The 20,639-nt window shown below is 35.7% G+C and overlaps 1 protein-coding gene across 6 annotated transcripts in view; it reads left to right on the forward strand.

The window, feature by feature from the left end:
* The window catches only part of LOC115212037 (plexin-A1), a 695,010-nt gene that overhangs the window by 100,389 nt on the left and 573,982 nt on the right, over positions 1 to 20,639 (forward strand). For 4 of the 6 annotated variants that reach the window (XM_036502772.1, XM_036502775.1, XM_036502776.1 and 1 more), the window contains exons 1-3: positions 5,503 to 5,516; positions 6,553 to 6,558; positions 17,273 to 18,416. In XM_036502772.1, coding sequence (XP_036358665.1) covers positions 17,283 to 18,416 — 1,134 coding nt within the window. In that variant the 5' untranslated portion in view covers positions 5,503 to 5,516; positions 6,553 to 6,558; positions 17,273 to 17,282. Of the gene's footprint in view, positions 1 to 5,502; positions 5,517 to 6,552; positions 6,559 to 17,272; positions 18,417 to 20,639 lie in introns of those variants that run through there. The other 2 variants (XM_036502774.1, XM_036502773.1) reach the window with 1 other exon arrangement.

A 20,639-nucleotide genomic window follows, 5' to 3' on the forward strand; every position in this document is an offset into this window, starting at 1 on the left:
TTTTTCTTTAGCATTTAAACCAGCTGCATCAGGCCCAAATATTTTACCTGTTTTATGTCCTAATTGGATAGATTCAGCTTCTCACACTTACCCTACAATGTCATTCTCAAAATGAATGATCACACCATCGAAATTTTAAAGCTACAAGGTAAGGCATGATGTTTTTCTAAACAGTGTGAATCAATAGCCTTACACTTGACAGAGAAATCTGAATATTAAAGGGTTAAGGCAGATGCTCTTCCTATCACCAAACCTCACTTGTTTCCAAGCAAGGTAATATTTCCCCATGACTGGACATGTTTTCACAGAGGACATACACACATGCACACATTGTCAATGTCATTTAATGTCCACTTTCCTTTACTTGTATAGGCCACACAAAATTTGTTGTGGCATATTCTCTACAACTAAATGCTCTTCCTGTCACTAACCTTCTCCTATTTTCCAGCAAGGTTATATTTGCTCATGTCCAGACAAAGAAAACTGAGAATGTACAACATCAATTGTTTAGGAGACTCATTAGCATATTGGGCAAAAAGTTTAGCAGCATTTCTTCTAGCCCTTCATGTTTAAGCTCAAAAATCCTACAGAGATCAGCGTTGATGTTCATCCTTACTGGGTTAATAAAATAGAGTACCAACCAGGTACTGGAGTTGATATAATCAACTTTTTCCTTCAACTCTGGCAATGGAGGAGTGTTTTGCACAGAGGGAATGTTGTGATTTTGGTCACTTATATGCCATGGATACAAGATAACCAGCCTTATGAGTACCAGGGCTCAAAAATATTGAAAATGTGTATGCATGTGTGTGTCCTCGTCTTGACATTGCCTAATAGTTGTAAATGAGTGTCACCATTATACAAGTGACTTTGTTACTTTCCAATCTATGAAAAATAAAAAAAAATAATGTCTGGCTGTAGAGAAATATCACCCTACTTGGAAACAGGTAAGGGTTAGCAACAGAAAGGGCATCAAGCCATAGGAAATCTGCTTCAACGAATTTCATCTGATCCATGCAAATAGGGGAGGGTAGACATTAAAATGACGATGGTGATTATTTGACTGGTTATTCATTCTGGAAGGATGGAAAACTGTTAGCCCTTGGCAGGATTTGAACAAACAACATAAAATAAGTGACCTAGATAGTACCACAACTTTGGTTTGATACTTTGCTGATTCTATCACCCTTATAATTTGGCAGGGGTTAAGATAAGAAATAGTGGAAGGTATACAAAAGGGTTAGAGTTGTCTAAATCTTCTGTGAAATTTTCATGTTTAGGTAAGGTGCAAGACACCAGCTTAATTATAATAGTCATTTTACTAGACTTTTTGTTATTTTCAAAATTAGCTGAAACAGAGGCAGCGTATTTTAATATAATTATAGTAACATGAGAGTTAAAGCAACTTAAAAGCTTCCATCAAAATTTTATGGTAATTCATGTTTCAGACACCAGCTTAATAAATGACAACAATAATATTTTACTAAATTCTTCTTTATTTTCCAAACTAATTGAAACAGGGACAGTATATTTCAAATATGGTAACAAAAGTGATCTAAATTAAAACCCCCCTTCAAAATTTCATGTTAAATTATGTTCCAGACACCAGTTAAATATTAATTTCAAATTTTGGCACAAGGCCATTAAATTCAGGGGAGTAGATAAGCCAATTACATCAATCCTGGTGCTAAACTGGTATTTATTCTATTGACCCCGAAAGGATGAAAGATAAAGTCAACCTCCGCAAAATTTGAACTCAGAGCGTGAAGATGGATGAAATGCTGCTAAGCCTGATGTGCTTACGATTTTGCCAACTCACTGCCCACACACTAGTTAGATATTAACAAAGTAAATTTACTAATTTCTTCATTATTCTCGAAATAAATTTAAACAAAAGCAGTGCATTGTAACAGAAATATAGTAGTAAAAAGGTTTAAGAGATCAGAATCAAAACCTTCTTTCTAAATTTCATATTAAATTATGTTCCAAAGTCAATTTACTAACTTGATTATATTCAGAATTAATTGAAACAATATCAGCATATTTCTACTGAGATATAGTAAGAAATGGGCTAACATAGAGAATTGCTGTTGCTTAGCCCTGGGGCAACAATAATGCAGTATCTCTATGATCTAAGACATTTAACATACCACAATCACTTACTTTCTTCAATCATATAAAGAACTACATTATCCAGTGTGTCCCTCTGTGTTTTTATTTTTTTATATTTGCTTTTATAAGATGGTTGTGTGATTTAAGGTGAGATCTGGCTGTTCTTTCTGGTAGATTGAGTGACAAAGTAGAGGCTGCTGTATTGACTGGATATATACATAAAAAAAGTGAAAACTTATATTGCTAAGCTGTCAGATTTGACAAGTCTGTGTAAGTTGTATTCGCAAATTTATGAATATCCTGTTAGGAGAGAGCATAACATAAAAAAATATAACGAAAGAAGTCATTTCTTTCCTTGCTTTCTTCTAAAGAAACTGTGTTCCTGTTTAGCTTTAAAAAACTATTACAACCTTGTTTAGTGAACCAATGATGTATTGAGAATTTTTAGCCACATTTAGACCTTCTTCCCCCTGTACATGCACAAGCCACATGTGTACACTTCAGTTCTTCAAATCTGTCTATTTGCCTCTTATTTCGAGAAGCACATTGCTTTATGAAATTTCTTTCCACATTTTGGATTTAACAAATTACAGTAGCTTACGATGATTGGCTGGTCTGTCAGTTCTATGATTCCCAAGTGGCTATTAGAAAGGCATGATTCCTGGCCATTAAGTACCAAACTGCTGTATGTGTGTATAAATATAAATACACACTCACACACATACATGTATGTATGTCTGTGTGTCCTTGGTGTGCTAGTTTTTCTAGATTGCCATTGCCTCTTTGGATTACTTTAATGAACTTGTTTTTTCAACTGATAAATGTTTCTATTTTTATCAACTGTATAGCTGTCACTTGATTAACTATTTCAGTTCTGATTGGTCATTTGTCTCTGTGATTAGTTTACTGTTCCTCCATCCTTTCCTTTTACCTTTGATTGGTCACCCATGTCATCTGATTACTTCTTTTGATTTTGATTGGTCTCTCTTGTCTTTAATTGTATCCTAGTTTTTTTTTTTTGCTCTTTTTCCTTGATTTTGATTGGTCTAGTCCTGTCATTTGATTAGTTCTTTTGATTTTGATTGGCCACTTGTGTCTGCTCAACTTGTTGACTTGTTTTAAGGTTTGGTTATTTGATTGGCTAAGTTGTGGACAGTGAATTCTGACCATTTAAGCCTGGATAGTTACTATAGTTACCAAGGGATCTGTTATGGCCAATACTTCAGATGTTTTGTACTCACAAGAAAACTACTATTATATTTAATTTTTATCATTATCATTATTATTATTGAGCTTGCAGAATCATTAGCATATTTCACAAAGTGCATAGTAACACTTCTTCTGACTCTCCACATTCTGAGTTCAAATTCTGCAGAGGTCGATTTTGCTTTACATCCTTTTGGAATTGATAAAATATCAGTCAAACACTGGGTTTGATGTTATTGACAAACCCACTTCCCTAAAATTAGAAACATTTATTATTATTAGTATTATTATTATTAAAACAGTGGTGGAAGTGGCAAGCTTAGCAGAGTTGTTAGCACACTGGGTAAAATACTTGGTGGCAGTTCATCCATCTTCAGGTTCTGAGTTCAAATTCCACCAAGGTTGACTTTTCCTTTCATCCTTTCATGGGGTTGGTAAAGTAAGTACTACATGAGCACTGGAGCCGATATGATTGGCTTATACCCTCCCCTGAATTTTCTGGCCTTTGCCAAAATTTTAAGCCATTATTATAGTGGTGGTGGCTGTGTGGTAAGAAGCTTGCTTCACAACCACATGGTTTTTGGTTCAGTCCCATTGCGTGACGCCTTAGGCAAGTGTCTTCTACTATAGCCACTGGTTGACCAAAGCCTTGTGAGTGAATTTGGTAGATGGAAACTGAAAGAAGCCCATTGTATATATGTGTGTATATATGTATATATATATGTATATATGTGTGTGTATATATATGTATATATATATAGATTATATATATATATATATATATATATATATATATATATTGTGTATTGCTTGACAACCGATGTTGTGATTATGTCCCCGTAACTTAGCAGTTCAGCAAAAGAAACTGATAAGCCCTGGGGTCAATTTCGACTAAAAGCAGTGTTCCGGCATGGCCACAGTCTAATGACTGAAGCAAAATAGTAAAGGAGTTCGTAGAATCATCAGTGTGTCTGACAAAATGCTTATTGACATCTCTTCTGGCGCTTTACATTCTGAGTTTTCATTTCTGAAGGTCACAGTACCAAGTGCTCTGACAACAGTTGAGACCAATCATCATCCTGATTATCATTATTATTATTATTCTAGTAGTAGTAGTATTTGTTTTTGTTGTTGCTTTGTTCCAAGCCTCTCCCAGAGATCTCAAGAAACAGCAAGTTAGACATTTTACCGTGGGTGTTATGAGTTGAACTTATATGGGATCTATTTGGTTTGGTTGGCAGCATTCAAAGAATTAATGTTTGTCAAAAGTTTTTGAATTTGGCACATTAATATACTTTTCCAAGCTGATTTGCAGGAGTTATTTCACTTTTTCCAGAAAAATGTTTTTAAAAATATAGAGAGGTTTAAAGTTTGATCATTTTCACCTGATCAGGAAACAGAATTTGGAAGCTGTCATTTTGTGCATGACTACACATCTTGTCAACATCCTGAAAATAGCATGTGTTAAGAAAGAATAAACAAAGTCTTTAGTTGTTTTAAGTATTGCGATAGCATGAATTTAAAATATTTATCCAAAAACGTTATTTAGCTGTTATTTTTAGCACACCTCACAACCACCTCAATGACAAAAAGAAATGAGTAAACAACACATATTTTGGAGTTTTAAGCATTCAATATGCATTTAATGTGAAAACATGAACTTAAAAGATTTATCTAAAAATAAAATAGCACATTACAAATTAAATAGTTTTAAAAAACAAGCATTTTGTTGACAATTTCATAAATTCTCATGCTCAGTTGTCAACAGATAGATAAAACAAGTGGTTTCAATATATTTCTCGCAGACAAAAGAGTTCTCATGTTTTGCTTGTTACTATGGAAATAGGCATGAATGTGTCTGGTTTACGATTGACTAAAATTACCCCAAATTTTCAAACTTTAATTGCTAATAACTCTTTATTTATTGATTAGTAGTGAAAATGATTTGCACATCATTCATTAGCCTATAGAAGTGTATCATTACACTGAATATGAAATCAATTCAAACAGAATTGATGCTGGCAGCCAAACCGAATAGATCCTTTATGTTTCAAGAGAAAGAAATTCAGTATATGATGTATGTGTGTGTGTGTGTCCCACCACTTGACTACTGGTGTCTGGTTGTTTACATTCCTGTAACCTAGCAGTTCAGCAAAAGAAGCCGATAGAATAAGTACCAGACTTTTTTTTTTTAAAAAGTAAGTACTAATGTTGATTTGTTTGGCTAAACCCTTCAAGGTGGTGCCCCGGATTGGCTGCAGTTGAATGGCTGAAACTAGTAAAAGATAACTGATAAAAGAATTGCTCATAAGCTACCAGAATTTATTTCTGACTTGAAGGTTTCATGGAAGAATAATACATCATATCTGAATACAATCTCATTTCCAAACACAATCTTCATGTGAATACCCAACTGTTTGAAATACACATACCTAGTTATATGATTTCACATTAACACTTCATTACCAAAACCATTTTGTGCCAAATTAAAAATTTTTGTCTTTCCTTTTACTTGGTCATATATTTTCTACTTCTCTATATAAACTATCACATTGATTTATAGCTTGGCTATCATCAGTGACTCCTGTGTTATAGCATGAATGTTATTATATATTCATTCTGGTATCATGGGAGTTATCAGTGTTACTCTTGTTTTTAAGCATTTATTTTTTCTCTCGATTATATTTTTGATTATATCATATAAGCCTTAGTGGATTTTTTTTTCACAAAAATTATTTTATGAAAGGAGTGCTCCAATGATGGAGATGAGTGACTTGCATCCTTCTGATATCTCTGTTCTGTACATCTCCATCATAAGTTTAACATCCACTTTTTCATGCTTACATAGGTCTGATGATGTTTATTTGAAGCAGATTTTGTATGGCTGGATGCCTTTACTGTTGCCAACACTCATCTGTTTCTAAGCAAGTTAACATTACCCCATGGCCAGACATGTTTACTACAGAATATTGGAAATGAATGAGACTGCTAGCATGGCAGTGATAATCATTTCACAACTATCATGTGATGTCAAAACAAACTTACATAAACATGACACACACTCTCCACCATGCACACTCCCCTCCATGCACATTCCCCCCACATGCACACCCACACAGGCACTCCCCCACATAACCTTCCCACACACTCTCTCACACACACACTCTCACTCACACACATCATACATATACAATGGGCTTCTTTGTGTTTCCATCTACCAAATCCACTCATAAGAATTTGGTCATCCCAGGTCTATTCTAAGGTGTCACACAGTGGAACCGAACTCTAAACCATGTTGTTGGGAAGCTAGCTTCCTACCACACAGCCATGTCTTCACCTATTACACTTCCTCAAATTCAAGTAATGTGGTTTTAACCATAGTAATGTGATGCTCCATAAAAAAATAAAAATACCTTTGGGAATCACTGGTAAAACCCATGCATCCTACATGGTATGTTTTTGATATACCATCTAGGAGGCGAAACATGGTGAATACCTGATATGTACTTGTATCAGATGTTACACTACTGTTTCACTTTTATTCTATAAAACCTTGACTTGGTAACAAATTATTTGTTCAACTTAGCATTATCACTGCTTAATTTTATGAAATGTCTGCATTGTCTGTTTCAACCAGACTGCTATTACTGCTTGCATTCACTCTCGGTTCACTGTCACTTAGCAGTACACCCTCTGTTTCACTGTCACTTAGAACTTCTTTCGGTTCACTGCCTCTTTAACAACTAGCCATGGCAGACATCATTTTAAACTTTACAGATGACAACCTTCAAAAATGTCACTGCCAACAAAGAAATATTGCACACATCAGCTACGGCTGGCACGCTCATTGAAGTATAGACAGCAGTCAGCATTTAACTTACTTCTTATTGGCCAAGTGACTTTATGCTGTGATTATTATACATTTTATGAATACAGAATCATAAAATTTCCTGCAGATTCTACTTCATTCAACGAAGAAGTTTTCTTTCCTTTGAAACATAACATAGGACCATTTTCAAAATTTTACATCTCCTTTCTCCTGGAAGCACATTCAGTAGCTGGTAGCCTCACATTTTACCATGACTAGTATTGTTATCACATCAAGTTACAACTCGGCATTTTAGTGCCACCTTATTTAGCCTTATAACATTGATATTCCTCTGTCAGATGTAATGCTCAGTTATTCACATTGTTTTAAATTTACCCTGCATCATCTCATAGCTTTGAGATTTCTATGAGGTGTTTGTTTATTTTTAGAATGATATTGAAGGGTAAGTGTGAGATGCTGAATCCAGCCAGTTTGAATATAAAACTGGTTAAATATAAGGGCTGGATATGGTTCAACATATCTATAAAGGGGTATCTTTTTACACTTTCTCTTGTTACTCTCTATGTACTTGCACACCTATAATATTGCAGTTATCATTTGTTGTGTGGTGGATACATCATCATGTCATAGATTTGCTGCCATCTTCTGTTCAGCAGCAAGAAAATAAGAATAATTTTTTAACACTCTCATTATATAAATCGGGTATATAGACTCAAAATTTCATTAGCCCTTACTGTGGAAAGTAGTTTTATATACTAACCTATCTTTTGCTAAGGAATGTCATGTTTGAAATTATTTTCTGTTGAGTTACCTTTTACTAATTTCAGTAATTTATTTTACTAATTTCAATCATTAGACAGCAACCAAGATGGGGCACCACCTTGAAGGGTTGTTAATCAAAATCAACCCCAGTACTTATTTCCTTAAGCTTAGTACTTATTCTATCAGTCTCCCTTGCTGAACCACTAATTTCTGGTGCACACACCATTAGAACACCAGTCCATATCCTGGTTGTACATTTATAACTGAGTGGACTAGATCAATGTGAAGTGTATTTTGCTAAAGTTCACAAAGCACCACTAGTCTGGGAATCAAAACTGCAACCTTGCAGTCATGAGTGCACTGAGTCACATACCTTCGTATGTGTGTATGTATATTTATATATATGTGTATATATATATATAGTGAGAATTTAGAAAAAGAACAAAAGATGAAGATGGGTGTGTAAACAACAAACAGATGTATTAGTTTAAGACTCGGGAAGTGAGAAAGTCTTCTACGTTTCAAGCCTACGCTCTTAGACAGAAATGAACACAGAGAAATAAACAGGAAGTGAAAATAAAAATAGATATAGTGGCTAACAATCTATCATAGCGAATATATATATATATATATAATATATATATATATATATATTTGTGTGCATGTTATGTCAACTGATAGAGTACGCAATACTTTTTAGTAGAGTGTGTGTTTATTAACTCTTTAGTATTTAAACTGGTCATATCCGGTCCAAATAGTCTACCTGTTTTATATTAAAGCTGACCAAATCCAGCCTCTCACACTTACCTTACAATGTTAATCTAAAAATAAACTATCATATATTCAAAATCTTGAAGCTACAAGATCATACATGATTAATTTTGCAACATGAATTAATGATCATTACATTTGACAGATTTAGCTGAATACTGAAAGAGTTAAGCATAACAAATGCAAATAAGCTGACACTTCGAAGTACCTGTCAACCATTTCCTTGTAAAAGTTCAATATACCTACATAAATGCATACGTATTTGTGTGTATGTGTGTGTATATATATAAATATATATATGTACATACACATGTGTGTACATGTATGAATATATGTTTACACATATGTACGAGAGTGTATATTTATATATATTTACACACACACACACTCACATATATGTACATACATACACACATACTTAAGGGAAGACCAATATTGCTTTATTGTGCACATGTATTATTGGTGCAGTTAGTCGCAATCATTAATGACCTGCCATATTGGTATATAGAAGCCAGTTCTTTATTGCTATAGCTGTATTGACAGTCTGTGTTTGTATAAACTTTTTATGGTATATACTCTTCATTTATATGTTTATATTATTTTATTTTTTCTCTCTCTTTGATATTTGCTTTATTTTCTTTTGTTGCTTTTTAATCTTTGTTTTTTGTTCTCCATGGTTTTATTTTTTATAGTTTTTTTTTTTATAACGTGGAGATAAATAACTGTTGAACTATCACAATTAATATGTGTGTTTATTTGGCACCAACATCATGTTGGTTTTTCCCTCTGTTCTCGCTTTTTGTCTTCCTGTATACACACACACATGCAATCACTTGTGCGCATTTATGTGTGTGTGTATACATAAATATAGACACATGTACATTTAATGTGAAATACATATGTGTATATACAAATACACACGTGTGCATTTCATACACCCCTCTCTCTCTCTCTCACTCTCTATTTATGTATACGTACATACAGTGTGTGTGTTTGCGCATTATACACTCACACATGTATGTATATATGAGAAAACTGTCCTGGACAGTCTGTAAATCTATTACTAGCACTATGTTCTATCTATAACCTAAACTCTAGATTTTAAATACATATAACAGTGACTGGGTCATTACCTTGCAATGCTGAGTTCAATTCTGGTCATTGGATCTAGAGAAGCCTCTATTTAATTTCACACAGTCATTTCATTATCTTCAAACTTTTGTTCTGATTCTGAGCTATGTGCAATGTCTTGAGTGTGAAACAGTACATTGTATGTTAATCCTTTTGTTACTATACTTTTATTGTAAAACACTGACTTTCTTCATCATCATCATCATCATTTAATATCCATTTTCCAATGCTGGCAAGGGCTGAATGGCTTGACAAGAGCTGGAGAGCTGCTCAGGCTCCATGTCGGTTTTGGCATGGTTCCTATGGCTGGATGCCCTTCCTAATGCCAGCCACTTTACAGAATGTACTGAGTGCTTTCACACAGCACCAGCACTGATGCACCACCACAGGTGTTTTCTTATGTGACCCAGGCACCCATTAATTTTGAATGTGTCTGCCTGGCTGTCATCATCATTTTATTTTCCAAATAATGAGACTTCTTCAGATGTCTGACCTGCTGCTTTTCTTTGCTTGAGCACTTTTAGTTGTCCTTCATATCATGAAGGGGTACTGTGTATTCAGTCTAAAATGGTGGTGATGGTGTGTGTGTGTGTGTGTGTGTGTGTGTAACATGCACATACGAATGAAATAGAACTTCGTTCATAAGAATGTGTACGTGCATAAGTATGTATGGGGAGATGTTGAAAAATTCCTGCCTTTGGGTAAAAGAAAATAAAGGAGGATCAGTTTATTATGATTTTATTGAACATTTTCCTGTCTTTGATTCACACACTTATTGCAGCAGTCCTTCGGGTTTTCTAAGCCCTATAAAAGAACTTGGAAGGTTGGGCCTCCAAGCAGGCCTTTCACGACACCCTTAAAGCCAGGAACTTTTCAGTACTCCCTCATGTGTGTGTGTGTGTCAATATATATACATAAGGAAATGCTAAAACATTCCTGGCTTTCGGTAAAAGAAAATAAAGGAGGAACAGTTAATTATGATTTCATTCAACATATTCCCCTCTCAGATTCAAACCCTTATTGCACTGACCCTTCAGTTTTTCAAAGCCCTGTAAAAAAAACTTAGAGGGTTGGGTCTCCAGCCAGGCCTTTTGTGTTACCCTTGAATCCAGGAACTTTTCAGCATCCCCTCATATATATATTTTAAAATATATATATACACACACACCTCAAAAATAAATAGACCTCTCTCTTTATACTATTTTATTTTGTGCAAACACTGTCTGATACTTCAGACTTGATAATATATCTTGGTACAAGGCAAGTCTATGAAATACTAAATTAACTAATTAGATGCGTCAAATGACATTTTTTTTTTTCTTTCTTTCCGTAGTTTCAGCTCAGAGCTGCGGCCATGTTGATGCACCGCGGTTATTTAATTTCTAGAAATAAATCTTTCAAAAATTGATGTCTATTTAATTTTGCAATGTCTCTGTATATATGTGTGTGTCTGTATGAGTATATCTAATCTGATGTAAAGTTATGTTAATGACTCAAGGACCAAAAGTTTCATCCTTTACACTTTTCAAGTGTGATACATGATACTCTTCTCCCTTGAGTCACTTATGCAACTTTACAGCCAATTAACATTTATGTTCTAATATGGGGAATGCCGGTGAAACCATAGTGTGAATAAGTAGTTATAGACCTGTTGGTTTGTAATTCAGCTGTTAGCTGGTACCATAGAATTGTGGTTGTAATAGTATATTTCAGTAAGTTATTTTATTTTATTTATTCTTACTAGTTTCAGTCGTTGGACTGCAGTTATACTGTGGCACAGTCTTGGAGAGTTTAGTCAAAGAAATTGATCCCAGAACATTTTTTTTAACCCTTTAGCATTCAGATTACTCTGTCAAATGTAATGCTTATTTATTCACATTGTTTTGAATTAACCATGCATTATCCTGTAACTTCAAGTGTTGATGATGCGATTGTTTATTTTTATGACATTGTAGGGTAGGTGTGAGGGACCAGATATGGCCAGTTTGAACATAGAGCAGGTAGAATATTTTGGCCAGATGTGGCCGGTTTAAATGCTTAAGGGTATAAGTCTGGTCCTTATTCTGTTGGTCTGTTTTGTTGAATAGCTAAGATATGGAAATGTAAGCAAACCTACATTGGATGTCAAGTGGTAGTAGGGAGAAATGCATAGACATGTGCACATGTGCATACACATACATGACAGGCTTCTACACAGTTTGTATCTCCAAAATTCACTCACAAAAGCTGGTTGACCCAGGGCTATTATAGAAGATACTTGCCCAAGGTTCTGCAGGATGTCTTCTGGCTTTTACATTCTAAATTCAAATTTTGCCAAGATTCAGTTTGTATTTAAGCATTTCGAGGTCAATGAAATATGTAATCATTGCACACTGGAGTCAATGTAATCAATTCGCCTCACCCCACCCCACCCCCATCCCCCAAATATCAGGACTTGTGCCTGTTGTAGAAAGGATTATTATCATTAAATTGGCAAACTGGCAGAATCATTAGCATGCCAGACAAAATACTTAGTGGCATTCTGAGTTCAAATTTCACTGCAGTTGACTTTGCCTTTCATCCTCTTGGGGTTAATGAAATAAGTACCAGTTTAATACTAGGGGGTTGATGTAATTGGTTAGACCCACCCCACCCCCAAAATTCAGGCTCTGTGCCTATTGTAGAAAGAGTTATTTTTATTATAACTACTTCTATTACTAATACTCTAGTCGACTCCAAAGTTGCTTTGCCTTTACTAAAATATATGTTGATCATTATGTGTTGCCTCCACCTGTTCCCCCATTCCCTGTGCTCTTTCCTTCAGAGAAGTCATTTCCCTCTTTTCATTCCTTCTCCCCTGTCATCTTCCCCTACACCATCACCACCATCTATTGCTCCATCCCCTGATCCTGACTACCATTGCTAATCTGAAAGAGGAATAATTGCTTTACAAACATCCAATAAAGCCAATCAGATCGTTATCTTCTTTTTACAAGTATTGATTTTGCTACTTACTGCCACCTCTCTTTATCTTTCCCTCTTCTCATGGTGTGTGTATGTGCATGTCTCTGTATGTGCTTATATTTATATATATATATATATATATATTCACACACACACACATCTGTATGTCTGTGTATAAGTGTGTATCAAATTGAATTCTTTGTTTCTTTTTGCTTTTCAGGTGTGTGTGTTTGTGTAGATATATACACATACACATATATATACATACATATACATTCATATTCATGCACACATGTGCACACATACATATATGCAAAAACACACACCTATATACTCACATATACCAACATATGCACACACACACACATTTACATACATACATACATATACACACACACGTGTGTACTGACACATACACATATATAGATACATGTGTATATGTGTCTATGAGGTCAACATACAGTTTGTTTCTTTATACCAACTGGATATCAGTTTTTCATGAGTCATATTGATTTCTTCAGCTTTGGAGCCATCTTTCCTTTTCCATTCTTATTCTTGATATATATTTGAGATATTACTGCTGTTACTTATAAGCTGTTGCTGGTTCTAGGACTTACTGTAGTCATTATTATGAGGGGGTTTGCCCATAATACTTGTATTTGATGTTGGTTTTGCTGGCTGTGTTTTTATCAGTTAAAACTCTAAGGAAAAACAGAACATGGTTGTGCAGTGATGGAGTTCACTTTGACGTTATGTGGTTTTGGAGTTCAATCCCACTGTGATGTGCATTGAGCAAGTGTCTTTTACTGTAGCCCTGGGTCAACCAAAGCCTTGTGTTGTGCATAGACTTGGTAAACAGGAATGGTGTAGATGCTCATTATGTATGTACATATATATATTTGTATATGTATATGAGTTTGTGTGTGTATGTGTGCATGCATGCACATCTGTATTTGTTTCCCACTCACCACTTGAGATATGAACAAACCAATGGGTTGATTTGTTTGGCTTGAAACTATTGAAAGTGATGCCCCAGTATGATCACAGTCCAATGACTGAAACAAGTAAAGGAAATTGTCATTGATAGATGCTTAGTCAGCCTCTCTGTGTTATACTCTCAATACAGAAAATAACTGCTCCTCTTGCTTACAGTAGTGTAACAGTCAGTTGGCCAAGGAAACTGTTTATCTATGTGCTACAGACAATTTTGTGTGTGTGTATATATATATACCTTTTATTCTTTTCCTTGTTTCAGTCATTTCACTGCGACCATGCTGGAGCACCACTTTATTTGAACAAATCGACCCTAGGACTTATTCTTTGTAAGCCTAGTACTTATTCTATCGGTCTCTTTTGCCAAACTGCTAATGTTAAGGGGATGTAAACACCAACATCGGTTTTCAAGTGATGGTCAGGGAAAAACACAGACGCACAAACATATATATATATGACCGACTTGTCCAAGGTGCTATGCAGTGGGACTGACCCTGGAACCATGTGGTTAGAAAGCAAGCTTCTTACCACTCAGCCACTCCTGCATGCATATATATATTCAAAATATATTTGAATGTTATATATTTCCTGAATTTGGATTATTTGCAAGAAATATGAATAAAAATAGAAGTGAACGCATTCATTTGGTGACCTTTCAGCTTAGGATATAACTTAAATTTTGTAATTTTGTATTTAGTTTCATTTTGTATAGCTGGTGAAGAATTTTGATGTCATCCTGAAGTCATGCCTGTAACCAGCTTGTCTTATGTTTTAAAAATTTAGGGTCCGTTATAGTTGTTGTTTTTCACACATAGACACATGCATGTATATGGCTACATCATCATCATCATATAATGTCCATGTTCTTTGCTGGCATGGGTTGGATGGTTTGACAAGGTTCTAGTGAATCCAAGGATTGCATCGTGCTCCAGTGTCTGCTTTGGCATGGTTTCTATGGCTAGATGCCCATCCTGATCCAACCATTTTACAGTGTGTACTGGGTACTTTTGCATGCAACTGGTACCATTGAAGTTACCATGTAGCTTGCAAGTCTACATACCTGAAGAGGGTGGGGTATAATACATATATACATATATAATATATATTTGTTTTTGAATGTACGTGTATATATGCATGTGTTTGTGTGTGTCTTTCTCTCTCTCTCTCTCCATCATCATTTAGGGTCTGTTTACCCTGCTGGCAGGGATGAGGTGATTTTACTGGGGGTGAGCTGCACCAAACTCCAGTCTGTTTTGGCTTGGTTTCTACGGCTGAATGCTCTTCCTAATGCCAACCACTCCATAGAGTGTACTGAATGTTTTTTACAAGTCACCAGTACAAGTTCCTTTTATGAGTCACCTGCATGGATGCCATCTACATGTCACCAGCACAAGTACCTACTGGCCACAGCTGCAATTTCCCTTAGCTTCACATGTCTTCTCAAGCACAGCAAATTGTCAAGAGTCTTGGTCACTTGGTATACATAGACATACTGATTAGGAGTATTTTTCTCTCTTCGTTTGATGAAATAAAAACCAGTTATATACTAAGGATCAATTTACTCAATTATGTCACCCCTATCATCATCATCATCGTTTAATGTCTAAGAATTTTTAACTTGCTTCCACTATGTGACCATCTGTCTCACTCTGCCCTGCCCTATCACCCCACTTTTTTTATGTAACAATCCTGTCCTCTTTTTTAATGGGTTCATATGTAAATGAGGGGTTCATAATATTGAAAGGAACTAAAGCAACTGTGACTTTCTTTTCTTTTTCTTCTGACCCCACCTTCTTTTCCCCCACATCATAAAACTGGAGACTGATGTTTTTATTCTTAAGGAGACCACCACCACCATTACTATTACAACTACCACTACCACCAGTGCCATTACTGCCACCATCGCCACCACTACTGCTGCTTCTGCTACCACTACTACTAATAACAACTATTGAATACATATTGCTTTTTTTTTTGTTACAGATCAAATAACCTCTTTTTTTTTCTGATGTTGGGCTTTGATGGGAAAACTGATCTGGTGGAGGGGAGGGTGGAGAAGGGGCATGGTAGCAGGGAAAGAAGAATCTTTTATGGTCTGATGAGCAAAGAGTACTTTGCTTTTTTTTTTTGTTTCCTTTTTATTTTATTTTTTACTCTTCACTGTTTCCCTTTAGACTGAGTGTGTGTGTGTGTGTGTGGTGTATGTGTGTGTTGTTACTGTTCCATATTTATTGATGGATATGTAAGAGAAATAAGCTGGACTTTCAGGCTCCTTTAGACCATAACATTAACTTAAACTGCAACTATACCAACCAATATCATCAATAATCGACATTTTATTCACCTCCACTATTTTAATATATTATTTTTTTTATTGTTGTTTTTGTTGTTGTTAAGGTGGCAAGCTGGCAACATGATTAGCACATTGGAGAAAGTACTCAGCGCTATTTCTTCCAATTTTATGTTCTGAGTTCTAGTGCCGTCAAGGTTGGCTCTACCTTTCTTCCTACTGGAGTTGATAAAATAAGTACCTGTTGAGCTGTTTGGCATGTAGTGTAAAGCTGTTTTGATAAGAGGAGGTCTGTGGACTTGATGGGGATGCTGGAGTTTGAGGAATTGGTGGAACGGCTGGCAAGGGTGCATGGAGTGCAGTGGTATGGGCATGTTGAGGAGGGTGGAATTTGAAACCATTATTATTACTAGTAGTATTTAGGTGGTGAGCTGACAGAATCATGAGCATGCTAGAAAAAAAAACACTTAGTGGTATTTCTTCCAGCTATACATTCTGAGTTCAACTTCTGCCAGCCTCATCTCTGCCTTTCATCCTTTCAGAGTTCATGCAATGAGTACCAGTTGAGCACCAGGCTTGATGTATTTGTCTAGCCCTCCCCTATTACCCAAATTTCTGGGTTTGTGCCTATATTAGAAAGGATTGTTGCCCTTGGTATTATTATCATTAAGGCAGTGAGCTGGCAGAATCATAAGTATGCCGGACAAAAGGCTTAGTGAAATTTCTTCCAGCATTTTGATTTGAGTTCAAATTCCACCAAGATCAACTTTACCTTTCATCTTTGGGAGTTATTGAAGTAAAATACCATTTGAGCACTGGGTTGATGTAATCAACTTCTCCCTCCAAAATGGACAAAATGCTGCCAAGTATTTTGTTTGGCATGCTAATGATTCTGCCAGCTGATCACCTTAGATGTTTGGGTAATATTGGTTTCAAATTTTAGCACAAAGTCAGTAGTTTCAGGAGAGGGATAAGTCAATTTCATCAACCCCAAAAGGATAAAAGGCAATATCAACATCAGCGAAATTTGAACTTAGACCATAGAGATGGATGAAATGCTGCTGAAAATTTTGCCTGACATGCTAATGATTCTGCCAGCTTGTCACCTTAATGTATTGGTAATAGTAATTTGCTATATATATTTTTAATATTTAAATTCATTTATGTTTTTATTTTTGTCTTTTCACCCTTATATTACAAATTATCTAATATTCTTTTTTTTTTCTATTTCACAGGTCTTATTAGATGAAGGGAGTTGTATATGCCTCTCTTAGGATGTGGCGTAATGTGGCCTTTTTAGTTTTGGTGATGCCACTGCTGTATGTCAGTGGTGATTACATTGTAAGCAGTTTCCAAAGCTCTAAAAATGGTTCCACCATGAATCATTATGTGGTTAATAAAAATACCGGCAAAATCTATGTTGGTGCCGTTAACAGACTCTATCAACTTTCTCCCGACTTAAAGGAGGAAATTAATGTGTCTACCGGACCAATAAAGAGCAGTCCGCAGTGTCCACCACAAAAATATTCCTGTGAGTCTGGACAATTTACTGATACTTATAACAAAGTTCTCGTTGTGAACTATGCATCACAGGAACTGATTGCTTGCTCAACCCAGTTCCATGGTATATGTGAAAAAAGGTACCTTGCCAACATGTCCATCAGCAACACCAACAAACCACTCTCCAACCCGGTCGTTGCTAACAGCCTGAATGCAACTACTTTTGCTTTTATTGCACCAGGACCAAGCCAAGGAAATGGTGTTCAGCCCAACGTATTGTATGTTGGTGCAACCAGAACCAACATTGGATTAAGGATATACCGCGATCTAGTGCCAGCCTTCTGTATTCGCAATCTCGACAATTTTGAAATTGCATACAAAAGCCCTGTGGAGCAGAGTTCCAAAAAAGAAATTGAAACCCAACATAGAGAAACATTCAAAGTGAACTACATATATGGCTTCAGCTCTGAGAAATTCAGTTATATGTTGACAGTGCAGAAAGCCAATACCCAAGATGAGCGTTATGCTTCAAAGATCTTCCGGGTTTGCCAAAATGACAAAAATTTCTACTCTTATGCAGAACTATCCTTCAAGTGTGGAAGCAACAGGGTGTATAATTTAGTGCAAGCTGCCTATCTTGCTAAAGCCGGCAGCACTTTGGCACAAAATCTTGGAATTCCCACTACGGAAGATGTTCTTTATGCTGTATTTTCTCATGGACAGACTAACAAACTGGAACCACAGCCTCGATCAGCACTTTGCATTTATCCAATGCGGATTGTTAGGAAAATATTTACCCAAAACATTCGCCAGTGTTTCAAAGGACTTGGAAATATTGGTCCTGAACATCTTACAAAGTCTACTTTGTGCCAAAAAACGGTAAGTTTTTTTTTTTTATACAATTTTTTTAATCTTTTATCTGTTACTTGTTTCAGTCATTAGACTGCAGCCATACTGGGGCACCATCTTCAGGAATCTTAGTCAAACTAATTGACACCAGTACTTTTTTTATATTTTAAAACCTGGTGCTTATTCTATCAGTCTATTTTGCCAAACTGCTAAATTACAGGGATGTAAACACACTAACACCAGTTGTCAAGTGTTGGTGGGAGACAGACAGAAAAACACATATGCATATATACATGTGTGTGTGTATATATATATATATTATATATATATATATATATATATATATATATATATATATATATATATATAGACAGACAGATATGATGGACTTCTTTCAGTTTCTGTCTGCTAAATCCACTCACAAGGCTTTGGTTGACCTGAGGCACATGACCAGAGACACATGCAGTGAGACTGAACACAGAATTATGTGGTTAGGAAGCAAACTTCTTACCACACAGCCACGCCTACACCTGAAAGTTTTAGTTTTTAAAAATTCTTTCTGCCCAAATTGAATCTACCCCTTTAGCATTCAGATTTTTTCTCAAATGTACCTGCAGACAGAAAGCAAGCAATAAAGTAAGGTGTTTTCTGGAAAGATACATTACCCAGCCTCTAAAAGAAATGATAGTCAGAAAACAAGAAAAATGAGTCTATATGTAGCTTTTTCACCTGCTAGAAATAGCAGTTAAATGTCCTTCAAATTATACCTTTCTTTAAAAAGAAAACTGGAAATTTAAGACAAAGATATGTAGTTCTAAATATGTCTGAAAATATTTAAATAAATAAATAAATAAATGGTCACAAATGAATCATCTTTAATTATAAGTCTGCCAGATCAGATCTGACCTGGGGTTAAACAACTGATATTTCAACACCATCATTTCCATACATCGTCCCCACCCCAAAGTAATCAGCAACAATTTGAAGACTTTTTCTACATCTCTGTCTATCTTTTTTTTTGTATCTGTCTTTCATATTTCTTCTTCCTCCCTCTGTCCCTCTCTCTTTCCTTCTCTCTCTCTCTCTCTCTCTCTCTCTCTCTCTCTCTCTCTCTCTCTCTCTCGTATCTCTTCCGCCCATCTCTGCCTTTCGCTCCCCACACTCTCTCTCTTTCTCTTTCATTCTTTCTCTCTCTCTCTCTCATATCTCTTCCACCCATCTCTGCCTTTCGCTCCCCGCTCTCTCTCTCTTTCTCTCTCACTCTCTCACCCCCCCCCCACATGTGTCTCCTTATTTCTTTCTTTCTTCCCTTTATCCTCTGCTCCCTTCCCTCTATCCCTATGCATATCTAAGATTCTGTGAAGCATTTTCTACCCTTTACCATACAGAAAATCTTAGTCTCTACCTCCCCATTCCCCACATTATCATGGGCCTCCTTTAATTAGTATCAGTTTTAATTCTTTTGCTTATTATTTTATTTGTTTATTTTCAACAATGGAGGGAAAAAGAACAAAAGCAAAAAGCAAGAAAAACAATGAAAACAAACCCATGTTTTATTGAAAGGTTAACTGTCAGCTTGTTCTGTAAAAGCAAACAACCTTCTCTTCATGCCTTACATTTCCCACAGTTTATCCCTGCTACTGCTAGTGATGCTGCAGCTACTAATAACTAATGCCATTTTATTGGACTCCTAAGCAAGGCCCATAACTCTCCTTGATTTCAAATGCCTGCTTTACTGAAAGTAAAAGAAAAGGAGCAGGAGAAGGAAAGAGTAAAGGAGATCCAGCTACAAAAAAAGTGGCTCCTGGTGTAGCTGTGTGGTCAAGAAGCTTGCTTCCCAATCATGTGGTCTTGGATTCAGTTCTACGGCACATCACCTTGGGCATGTATGTCTTCTAAAACACCGGGCCAACTAAAGCCTTGTGAGTGGATTTGATAGATGAAAACCAGTAGTGATGTTGATTTATTCAACTGAACCCTTCAAGGTAGTGCCCTAGTATGGCCACAGCCCAATGACTGAATGATAAAAGATACAAGCATGGAAAAGAAAAATATGAAAATATCTAACTAAAAAAAATATAACTCCACTGTTCTAAGATTAAAGAATTTGGAAACATGTTTATTTTATTACTGAGTTGTATTTACTGCTATTTCAACTAACTTTTAGAATAGTGAAGAATTTAGTAAAATATTTTTGTCATTGTTAAGCAAGTGTTTAGAATACAAATTTATGTGAAATTTTGAAGGCAGGTT

This window comes from Octopus sinensis, linkage group LG5 (assembly GCF_006345805.1).
Source record: "Octopus sinensis linkage group LG5, ASM634580v1, whole genome shotgun sequence".
NCBI lineage: Eukaryota > Metazoa > Mollusca > Cephalopoda > Octopoda > Octopodidae > Octopus > Octopus sinensis.